Below are 12,639 nucleotides of genomic sequence, written 5' to 3'. Positions count from 1 at the left end.
TTATTATTTAAGGAGAAACAGTGCTGAATTTAATATTTTCATGGATTTTGCTACACAAAAATAAAAACATAGAATCATGCCAATGTTATTTTTTAGGATTATCTAAGTAAGGAATACCACCTGAATAGATGTCCATTATCAGGATTTAACAGACTTCCTGCAACCAATCAGAACTGAGTAATCATCCAGCCCTCCACAGCACCTCAACATCTATTGACCAATCACTGCTCTTCGTTCCACAGAAGCTAAAATGATTTAGTTATCATAATGATATATTTTGATTTTGAGTATTGTTATGACAAATAGATCATTTGTGGTGGTATACAGACACAGCGAAACAGCAGGATGCAGGCACAGTGAGCACCCATGCACAGCTTGCGCTGCGTTATTGTACTGCAACAATGGCCCTTTTTTAACATCATGTCTACTGCTGGACCGAGCAGTCTGCTGCGTTATGTTCCAAGATGCATTTTTTTTATTTTTACTTTTTATTAGTGTTTGTCATGTGTCTGTCTGCAGGTTTACAGTTCTAACCATTAGTGAGATGGCTGATACATTTGTTTGCTGTATTTTTCTGTTGTGCTTTTGAGTTTTTGTCGCCTTCTACCTTTCACTTGTTGGAATTAATATCACTAGAATTAAATTGAAGCCATCAGTCCCAGATCAGCCCCAGAGGAAGTCATAAATTCCAGCACATCTTGTTGTACAAGACACCAATATCATTAGAGAAGACAAGAACAAAATTTGAAGAAACACAAATAGGTATGGGCAAAGCAATGTAAGGGATTAAGACAAAGACAATAGGATAAATCAATGAGGGAAAAACAATGGACAACAGCTTAAGGCTGAACAGCTTCTGTGCAGTCAGCATTGATTCACTGACAATGTCAACAGATTGACTTAGTAAGCCTGTAAGTTGGCGAGTACAATAAAAAGTAATTTACTGCAAAACACCAAACCACAGTCAGCCTGAACTTTATCTCCCATAATTAATATGTTTTTTAATGTGAATTAAACTGCCATCTCGAGATCATCAGATGATATTGGACTTACAATTTATCTGCAAGCCAAACAGTTTCAGTGACAGTGTCGGACACTTCTCACACATACAGACCAACCGTTGCAGACAATGAAGGTATTTCTCCACAGCAGCTCGCAATTAAAGCCAACACAGGATTTATTAAAAGCGAAACAAAGACGATGTGATTGTTTTGACTATCAAGAAAATTAAAGAGGGACTACAAGTCTCAGGGAGGAAAATGGATGAGTTAATCACGGCGCTAACGAGAAGGGGGCGCACAACACGAATGCCTTTACATCATCCAGTCCTGACAGCGGCAGGACAACTGTGGTGCCATAACCAGGCGAGGAGACTCTGACTCCGACAGCTCGGTGCCTTTCAACCTCTCTGCACTCACATTCTTGTCAACACAAGATCAAGGTCCTGCAGCAGCAACTATCTGAGCAATTATCCCAGCTTTTCGCAGTGTGTCTGCCATATGTAAGGGCTTAGAAGGGAATGTAGTACATTTCTATTATGCTGTACTTTCTGAGTAGCAAGATTACAATTACCTTTCATCTACTGTCTTTTACAGAGTGAAAACTGTGTATTATCACCCCGTCGGTCAGGTGGAATCCAGATGCATTTTATATAAACCTTGTGATATATATAGAATCACGTCCTTAAAATTAACAGTGCCTGACTTCGTGATTCTGTAACGTCTTTGTTGTTACTCGACTTGAAGAAGCCTTGAAAGTAGACCTCTCTTTTTGCTCTGCAATGTTGCAGCTCCCAGACCCACACAAGGAATTTCAAGTGCTGAAAGCTATGATGACACATGCTGTGCAACTGAAAGCAGAAAGTCAGCAACCAGCTGAAGATAAAGTAACAAGGGTGTATCCCTCTTGCCTTCTTAAAAAAGAGCAAATAGCGCTGTGCGGCACGTCCCCGACAGAAAGCTGTCGGGGACGTGTGTCATAGCTGTGTAGCTGTCATAAATCCTGTGTAGGCTCTCCTCAGACAGGTGAGGGCTGCTGAGGTCAGCACTTCTCCATGACAGATCTTTTCTCTGTGTACTCCAGAGGAGTCGACCATCAAAGACTATTGATCACAGTAATCAAAACGAATGTGCTGTACGATAGCGAGGATCATCGCCGCCAACAAATCACCTCTGACAAACAGAGGGAGAGACACAGACGAGTCAAGTGAAGTCGATTTATTCTCTGTTAACCAGTTCAGTCTACAATTAATTCTGCTGCTAAAGAGCCACTGTAGGAGCCATTCATATCTCGTCTTAATGTCCCCACATGATCACGGATGATAGAAGTTGTTAAACTGGATTGTGTTTGAAATTCCAAGTTTGAGCTTTTTCACAAGATCCTTCCTGTGTCGTCAAAATGTTTCTATTTCTGTTCAAATCATTACGAACGGCATTTGTCTTTATATGAAAACAACATCATACATTTAGATAGAGTGGCGTTGTGTTTACAGTCTGCACGTGACTGGACTGTGTGTGTTTTGTTTAAGAGAGAGCAGGCTTTGAAAGCTGTCAGACATGTTTGGTGATGCCTCAGTTCATGCACATTTCCATAAACTTTTGAAATTTGTTTTCAAGATGAAGCTGTTCTCCAAAACCGTATGCAGTCCGTGTGACCCAGTCACTGTAGTCTGACTTACTGGGGTAATGTGCTCACATCTGATTTAAAATGAGACAAACATCTGAATTCAGAGCTACAATTTCAGTCAATAAAATCATATTTGACCATATTTTTTAAGTGACAATATAAGGCTTTTAAAACAGTTTGATTTCTAATCACCTAAAACGTATCAACTACATTACACTGCTGCTGCAGCGTGCCACAACTGTCAACAACATAGTGGATTAAAAAAAATGTAACGATCAAGTTAGATTAGTTTTATTACATTATGTTTATGATGTTAGAGGGAAAAGGTGACTTTTACTTATGAGAACAGAGTCATAATTAATGGCAACCAGCTCTTTCTATTTCTATGGGAAGAAGTGGAGACAAAATTTTCTGAACATACGTAATTATCAATTCACGATTATTCTGTGAAATCCAAAATTTGTTAGACAAAGTTGATTTTCTTTAAAAAATGCAAAAAACATTCTTTTGAATGTTAAGAAAAATATTCAGAAAAGCTCAGCTATGCCATTACTTACAGGACTTTAAGACAAAGATGAAGAAAATGAAGTCAAAGATGAAAAGAAATAATATTTCACTCTGGACCAAAACAGATTAAAGAAAAATAACATAAGTTCATTAATTCTAGTATCTAAAAAGTGGATATGAGTGGATGTGTTTTGGTTTTCGACTGTTGATCAGACAAAAAAAAAACATTAGAAGATGTCAACTTGGACTCAAGGCACTTAAGATGGACAACAATTAGCTAATTTTATTTGGAGAAAATAATATGTGAATGAACTCATTATTGTTTTAAAATATGTATTATTGTTTTAAAATATAACAACGATCCATATTTTGAAACACTGAAGAAAACTTGAAAAAGAGACAAACTGGTTGGATTTTTACTGGACTGCCAAGAGTAATGTTTCTCTTTCTTAACTTTAAAGGTAGGTCCAACCCACCTCCACCCCAAACTGTGCGACAGACTTACTGCAGCAGACAAGATTAAATGATGCGCAGGTAAAAGAGTGAGGAGAGCAGGGAGAAAAACGGAATAACACACCGCAGCATTACCTTTTCTTTGTCTCTCATGGATCCTTTTCCGAGAATTGACATCTTTGTGAGTGTGTCCTCCTGTAGTCTCTTTAACGAGTTCCCGCGTGGCCCGAGGAGTTTGCCGACAAAGTTAAACTGCAACAGAGAGCGAGAGCAAGGATTAATCCGAATGCTTGAGTGAAAATGTTTTAGAAGAAAAAGAGTTTGTCCTGATTAGGTATTAGTATTAGTATTAAATTCACAAGTATAAACAGTAGCAATGGCGTAAGCCTGGTTTCAGGAGTAGTCAAGACTCTGAGGTCAGCCAAAAAAAAATGTGACAGCACTTACTGTATATATCTATATACATATAAAATTGTCTTCAATAAATTTTAATGGACTTGGCTATTGTGTATTCTGTAATTCAGATGTAAACTGCTACTGCTTATTGAAGCACTAAGCTTAATCATCTTTAGTGTCGTACACAGAGACATAGCACTTATGCATCAGGTCATTTATCATTTACATGATTAATAATACTGTTGTTGTTATCTGTCTAACAAAAAGTGGTGTCCTTTAGATTCCAGTGTAGCGTAAAGAGCAACGAGACAGTGAAATTCTCCTTCCAGTCAAAAATGTTTGTCTCCTTGTTGCTACAGGTAAAAGTTTGAGCTTCACTGTGAGAAATGATGCACATACGGAGTCCGACACTAAAAGGCTGATTTTACATTCACATCGTGCGAATAAAAATAATGATGTCTTTGTATTCCCATATCAAAAGCTGATCATGTTTTCATAGAAAAACATAAAATCATTGTATTTAATATCCCATTGGAAAATATGGCAGTTTATTGTCGAATATGCCGTTTTTCACTTCTGTCCATATTCATTTTTCATTGAAATCTCAACTTTGCTGATATCAGAAGAAAACACTCCTGAATCCTGTTGTTCCTGGACGTTTCAACATAAATCTTCGCTGTGCAACATTATCATAATGTGCTGGTTTGAGCTAACATTGAACTTGACCACCTCTAGCATGTCGCCATCGATCAAAGGCTTCCTGGCTTACATTACTTCAGGAGGTCATCTTTTTTTAACCATAACAGCCCAAATGTTATGCATTACTATGAGGTGTGCTGTGTGCAGACACCCGTCCAAGTCATCCAACCTTTACATGGGCTAAAGAGCAACTCCACCAGCAGCTGGAGATGGTCAGGGAGACAAAAAGAGAGCAATGATCCCCCCACCCCCTGCTCCATGTTTTCCTTTAACAGTGAGTTATACAGCTGTCTTCTTCAACTATCTAGGTCATCAATTAGCTAGCAGGAGGTAAAAAAAACAAAAAACAAAACAAAACAACCAGTTTGGTGCACCTCGCCTATATCTCTCCTGCTTTTCGTTCAGAAGGAGGGAGCTTATTAGGAGGCTTCTGCCAATTCCTTCGTGAGGGATTTGAGAGGCAAGCTTTAGTGATTCGCTCTAATGCAGTAACTGACTGCTGGGTTTTTATCCTGAACTCCAGCACTGCTCAGCTACTGTATGTTCCTTCAACCTTTTTAATTACCCCAAGACCTCTGACTAGATGTGATCATCCAGGACCCCATTCAGGCCTTGTCTCAACTTAAATACCATGCCCCACTGTGCTAATTTCAACCCTGTACTTACAAATGGGAAAAAGTGGCCTCCTGCAAACTTACGACCTTGAATTGATGAATATGTAAGACGTGTTCCCCTTCGCATTACAGTTCGTGCACTAACTTGGAGCCGTTTGAATGCTTTGCACATCACCTGAAACATTTCAATACCTCAAGTGAAGTCTGCACACTGATTACCTCCGAGTAGCACACAAATTGTCGGGTCAGGAAAATTAGATTTAAAGTTATCTAAGCAAACAAGATAGGTCCTGCCTCTAATGCATTCAAGTTTACAAAAGGATCATCATCAAAGGAGACAGCACTGCCAGGGCAAACAGAGAGTGTCAGGAAATGTTTTAAATGTGCTGAGTTTTACCAATGTCCTGCGCATCCATCATTTCCACCTGGATGGAGCCTTGATCACTGAGCTGTGCCGTCTCTTGAACAATCATTTGCAGAGCCAGATCACACAGCCGACTTCTCCCTGTGTTGCTACAGCTTTTATGTACCCGTTCCACCTCTCTGACAAGTTGTGTATTGTACGGTGTCCAGGATGTTTGTATGGATACCTCAGTCCTTGGTCTATCAACAGTGTTCCTACACGTTGATTCGCTAAAATGGCTTGAAGAATGGGAAAACTGCTCAGGAACCTGGAACCACTGTGTTGCTTTCAACATGACAGTGTATGACCTATATGACCTGGTAATATGTAGTTATCAGACAGAGAGCATAACGGGACAGATTTACAGGGCTGGAAACAGGTCTGGATTTACTCTGCAGCCTGTTTGAGTTTCCATGAAACCTGGGACACAATTAGCTGAGGGGAGAACATGTTTCATTTAGAAGACACAACAATGTCTGTAGGGGGGCTTTTAAAATAGGAAGACTCAGAATCTGTTGAATGGGAAAAATGGAGACAATTTCCTTGATTTGAATTCAAACCCAGCACACACCTCAGGAAACTCCTCATTTTGTCTGAAAACCTATTTTTAATTAAAGATTACTTTATTCATTTCAGAATTTGTCCGACTAAATGTCAGTTTTTGTAAACAATGTGCATTAATCAAATTAATTAAATGTTCCGTGGGTAAATTTCTGATTTAATTAGTCTGTGCTATAAGATAATGTTCATGAGTTTGGGGTGGGGTGTAGCGAGTAGAATTAATTGGCAACCATCTTGATTATTGTCAAATGTAAGGGTTTACTAGTCCTCCTCCTCTTAATTAACTCAATAGATTTAACTCAATAATTAACGGATAAAATTAAACTAAACTCATATTTAACGGACAAAACAAACACGGTGAAGTGGCATTGTAGCATTAGAAACAGATATTCTTTATTTTTTTTTTTATAAAGCAACATTTGATTATGATGACATGACATTTTACTGTCAGTATGTAATTTAAAGCTGTAGCTAAGGATAAACTTAAAACCAGTGAGCACCTGCATTAACAGGGTAATAACTGATGTGCTCGCAGCAGATTCTGACTTCCACTTCTTGTTTTTAAAAATTTATTGCACACCGTTAACGTGTTAGGTGCAGGTATCCATAACCGCTGCCCAGAAATACAACCAAACTTTAACCAATGCATCAATGCAGCATTTGCCGAGCATAACGTTCAGAAAGCATTTGTGCTCTGGGTACTAGTGTATTACCTTGGTAATCTGGTTACTAGTGTTCCCAGTGAATGCTATGCTTCTGTATGGTGGCTGCTGGGGCAGAGGAGCAGAGTAAGCTACCCGAGTGTTAATCGTGGCTACGTTTAGGCGACAAAAATACTGGTTTTACTGAAGTAAAAACATCTAAGTACCCAATGTCCATTTTTCACTTGATACTATACTGCAGGAGCACTTACATCATTTCATCATTATATTCATAAAACTATATTTCAGATGGTTTTATATTTCTCTCTAAATTAGTTTGCTGTTACAACTTTGTAGTGTATAAAGGGTTGGAGCTTTAGCGCCCGTCTAGTTTTAAATCTAGTTGATAAGTTAATTTTTGCAGCTGATTGTGCTTCAAAGAGCTGCAACAAGTTAATTAACTGATGAGTTGAACAAAGGAAAATTATTATATTATTATCACTTAACTATTCACTTTTGTCATTTTGAAAGCAAAACTGTCAAACATTTACAGGTTCCAACTTCTTAAATGTCAGGATTTGTATCTCTTCTTTGTCATTTATGATAGTAAATGAAGAGTCTCTGGGTCTTGGACTGTTGGTTGGACAGATGAAACAACATGAAGACATCACTTCGGGCTCTTGACTAAATAATTAATTGATTAATCTTAAAAAATCAGCAGAATAATGGAAGTTCCTAATTTAATTGATTCGACCTTTTTTGCATACATTATTATTATTATTATTATTGTTATTATTGTTTACTTTTTGGTCATGGCTCTGCGATGGATAAAATCGGTTTAACTTTTTACAGCTTGCGCTCATAGGCATAAACTGTTGAGCCACTAATGTTGGGCATTACAGATAACATATTGTCAAGATGTAATAGCATTTGTTTGGCGCTATTTTAAGTTTCTGAATATTTAAAAAGAGATCATGTAGATTTGTTTATATTTGTTGGACTAATGTCACAGAGTCTTAACTCATCGTCACCCAGTCGACGGGCACCCGCATCTCCTCATATGGACAATCCTTATAAGTATATGAGTCTAACTGAACACATAACTGTAATCCTCGCTATTTATCAGAAATCAAAATCCGTCTGACTCCTACTGTCATTGATGCTTTGGGGTTTTTGAAAGGCTGTGGTTATCACCAGGGATTATGAGATTTACAAAAACCTGCCTGGGCTCCTGTACGGGTTCATGCCATTATACTGTGTGAGAGGATTGAGATGCCGTCTGTAATCACCAGAAGAAAAGCTGATGTGTTTAATCACAGGTTGTTGCCTGCTGCTAGGGCTACAATTTTTCACGGCATAAACACAGACAGTAACGGTATATACCACAGGATATTCTTCTTCCTTAAAAGTGCAAAGTACTGGTATCACAACAGCACGGCAACTATTGCTGTCCTCTTATCTATAGTGCTAGGACTTACTTTCACATAGTACATAGAGTAGCGTCTGAAGTCACTTTTTTGACTCACTGGCCAAGTTGACTGATACCAGTGCGCATGCGTCGATACGTGTGCAGCCTGTTACAGACGCTCCCGATCTTTCTCACTGTTTTTCTACTATTTCTGATTCTGATTCTGAAGTACAAAAATATTGTGGAGTTTGCTGGTATCAGTTTGATTTTTCTCTGACTGTAGAAATGAATGGGATGTTGTTATGATTTCAGCATCTAATTATTAAAAATGCTGTGGCGAAAGAACAAGAACGTGATGACAGACGTGGGCAATGTATTTCAGCAGAGCAAGAAAACAAAACAAAAAAACAGCAACTTTTCACTTTGGAGTTTAGAAGATGTACTTGAATGCAACATGAAGTCTCAGTGCCTTCGTGTGTATAGCAGCCAGGAGCAAGCTAGTGAAACCAAAATACATTTGAGACTTTTTGTTACATGACTATCACGGTACAAACATTTACCTGTCAGTGTGGTGCACAGCCTTGTGAGATTTACAGTCACAATCCATACCTTAGGGCATATTCATACTGTTTATACTGTATGTTGTTTATATTGGTCACACCTACTGCTGCTTTGTTCTATTGTCTTGTGTTGTGTGTTAGATGCACAAAAAAACAAAAAAAACAGAACCACACCAAAGCCAGACTTTCAATCGTTGCATCATATTCAGCAGAAACAAAAAAAATGTTTTGATTAGGAAGAAGGAAAAAGGATGTATGATTAATCACAGTTAACTGAAAGGGGGTGCAGGGGAGACTGTGTGTGTATGTGTGTGTGTGTTGGGGGGGTTCGCACATCTTTTCATCATTTGCTGAATGTAATACTGCGAGCCTGGCAAAAGGTGTGCTGACAGGGAGCCAGTGCAGAGTGATTATGCTGAGGACAGCAGGACAGGAACGACAGCAGAAGGATAAATCACTGCTCCCAGCACAGAAAAAAGCCACAGTCTGAACTGGAAATAAACCAGTGGGACTCCTTACGCCTCTCTAATGGCCTGCAGTGCTTTCTGCCAAAAGATGCTTTCTTAGAGAGATCCGACAAATGTGCAGATGAGCGCTGATCGTGCATCCTTGTTGATAAAGGTGAGATATTTATAGTTTCTGAGTAGGAGAAATATTATATGTCATACTGCTTAAATCACGATTAAAAATCACAGACACTCTATTTCTTTGGACAAGGTTACAATTAAATCTTGTTCTAAAAAAAAAAAAAAAATTAGAAGACATCATTGTGCTGCTGATCTTTCTCCACACCACTGGAATGTCCATTTCACAACAGAATTACACCATTCAACATCATGGCATCATCAAGCTTGCCAGTATCTCAGAAACTCGTCAGCTTTAGATATTAAAAACCATCACTGAAGAAAGGTTCCATTTTATCACAGAGAATCAGCAGTCTGGAACTCACTGCGTGGCGTCCTTGCCTGCTTCATTTTGATAAAAAGCTATGTTTGCGGAGGATGGATTTAACCTCTCTCCGCGTGCTCCTAAATGGCTATTTGGAAAATGTCTGCGCCACCTCAATGCCAGAAGCCAAAAGGTGATGCTCGCAGCTCAGGAAAGAAACCCATTGAAGTCAGACCGATCACTCTTGCCATTGCTCCCTGTCAGATGGAACAAATTGAATTTGTCTTCCTTCAGTGGCTTGTTGGAGCTCTAAACAGCATATTAGTGGCTCTACTTATCAAAGCTGTCAAAGCAAATCTGTTTAGCTGTGAACCTAGGAGACTCAGATCAGCCTCCAGACGACACCGCACACATCCGTACACAGGCCTCAGTGGAGACCATAAATTTACTTCAACTCATCATCAGAGAGCAACACCTGGTGAGAATAATGATTCTCTTTGACAGAGTTAGACCAAAACCACCCAGTAAGCTCCGATTTGGTCACTAGAAGATAGAAAGACATTTAAACATCTGGGTTGAAACAACAGTTCAACTTATGTTTGGGGTTAATTAAACTGTTGTTTCTACAAGTCGTCAGTGATTATATTATAACTACACACTAAAATATAGTCACTTAAATGCAAGTGGAACAATGACCCCATAAACTAGCGGTTATAAACTTGATCCAACAAGATGCCAGCACCATATGCAGTACATTCCCTCTACTTAGTCTGTTTGGTCAACAGTGTAATTATACCTTATGTCCAAAAGTGTTAGTAAAAAAAATAATACATTTGTTATTAGTTGGACCATCTGTATTTTTTACTCAAAGTGAAGTCAAAACAGCTTTTTCGCACCTGGGTGGCTGCAAAGATGGTTAACTATCATTTTTATATAGTTATTCTAACACTGTTGTATGTTCAAGTGTTCATCTTTCTTGATGCTACAAAAAGGGGTGAAACGTCATGATTGACCCCTGAGCACTGCTCAATCACAACCCTGGCTCCAAATGATGTCACCGATGATGATGGTGGCTTTCGCATCTTTTGGATTCGTTTTTCATTTCTTCTTTGATTTTTCATTCATTTTTACTGTGGGTGGAAGTGGAGACACATCGTCCATATGTCAATGGTTCACCATTGGTCCAAACTGAGATAGCTCTACAGCTACATGATGGACTGTCATAACATTTTGTACAGACATTTATGTCACCTCAGCAGTAATTGATCTAAGTTTTGCGATATGATCTTTATCAGTCATAGTTTAATGCATTTGTCTTTCTGATACTGTTGATTGTTTCCCTCCATTTATTCTTTCTCACAAATTCACACTGCTCACAAGTTCTTTCGGTGACAATTATTTTAAATTAAAGAGTCAACTGATATTGTGTCACAGAGCTAACTGCACAATGGTGTGTCTCTAAAACTACCATTAAGTAGTACCATTGCAGGGTGAGGACTAATATAAAACATGCAATACAGCTGATTTTTACACCCTGCTTTTTAAACTTACATAGGCTTTATTTTACCGTGCATGTCATTAAAACACTGGTGATGTTGAGCAGAATTGCATGTTTAGGGGAAACTAAAAAAATTGGACCTAAAGCATTATTAGATCAGTGTTTGACTCCTGTGCTGTGTTTCCTCCCCGCTGTCCTCTCCATTCACATCCTGCAGGTTACTGCCATCCTTCCCCCCCTGGAGGGCTGAGGTGAAAACTTGAGTGATGTCCCTGTCCAAGAGCAGCCCTCTCACTTTTACACCAGCCTCCCCATCGTGCTCCCAGCGGGAAATCCCTGTCATGCTCTGAGCATGTGGCTCCAGTAAAAGTTGTTGCTGGCGAAGGTTCCTTGACGGCGGGTGCCAACAGTGCTACTGCTCAAAAACGGCTTCATGTGGGGGTCACTGTGATGCTGACTGTCGAGGACTTTATACGTGTGACTTATGTGCTGCTTTGCGATTGCACTCTCACCCTACAAGCTATTATTTTTCATGGAAATAGAACTTGAAAAAGGCGTACATGTATACCAAGTATCATAAGAAATCCACTGCTGCACTCTCAAGAAAATGAAATCCACTGTGAGATAATTCCTTTGAATCATATATTCATAAATATTCATGGTCAAATTAATATACCGAGACATCAAAGCGTCATTGACCAAGGTCAGTGTAATAGAGAGGTGTGTGTATGATGGAGGAGTGAAAGAATTACGGTTTTAACGTTTCAAAATCTTTAACTATATTTCAGACGAAAGGTAACATCCCTAATATAGTTCTACCCCAGTTCTGTCAGCCAACTCTCTGCCTGTATGCCATCTTCTAGATATGCTACATCTAATAACACAGAACATCGACAAAAAGTGTCAAGTGGCTGTTGTAAGGAATTTAAATCAAAACCAGAGCAACTGTAGTTGGCTTCATTATCTATAAATAACACAATCTAAAATTCTCTGTCTGTGCACATCACATTTTTGGAGTCTCTGGTGGTACTACTATAGCACTTACTTTAGGAAACTGCTTGACTGGTATCAAAACTTTCTGGCCCAGTTTCATGTTCTTGTTGATGACGACGTCAATGAACTTCTCCTCCTCCTTCCCTTCATCTTTCTGAATTTTTTCAATCTCTAGAAAGACAGAAGAAGAAGAAAGGCAATCAGTTGATGTTGACAAGCAGCAAATGCACAAGACTGTGAAACAGCTGTAGTCGACTGCAACTACTGAACATCAAATATCGGGAAATGCACTTATTTGCTTTCGCTGCAAGAAAAAGAGACAAGAAGGTTGAAAATCCTCCCATGTCTGTATTTTCTGTATGGAGCCGAAGTCAGGACATAATTAGCCTAGCC

General features: G+C 39.0%; 1 protein-coding gene across 1 annotated transcript in view; it reads right to left on the bottom strand.

Annotated features, from left to right (window-relative positions):
* The window catches only part of khdrbs3 (KH domain containing, RNA binding, signal transduction associated 3), a 91,874-nt gene that overhangs the window by 36,129 nt on the left and 43,106 nt on the right, over positions 1-12,639 (bottom strand). The window contains exons 2-3 of the mRNA XM_046417746.1: positions 12,299-12,417; positions 3,721-3,837 (exon numbers count right to left, since the gene is read on the bottom strand). Coding sequence (XP_046273702.1) covers positions 3,721-3,837; positions 12,299-12,417 — 236 coding nt within the window. The remainder of the gene's footprint in view (positions 1-3,720; positions 3,838-12,298; positions 12,418-12,639) is intronic.

The sequence above is a fragment of the Scatophagus argus genome, chromosome 17 (genome assembly GCF_020382885.2).
Source record: "Scatophagus argus isolate fScaArg1 chromosome 17, fScaArg1.pri, whole genome shotgun sequence".
NCBI classification, from domain to species: domain Eukaryota; kingdom Metazoa; phylum Chordata; class Actinopteri; family Scatophagidae; genus Scatophagus; species Scatophagus argus.
Note: the sequence above shows the minus strand (reverse complement) of the source record. Positions and strands in the feature narration are given on the sequence as shown.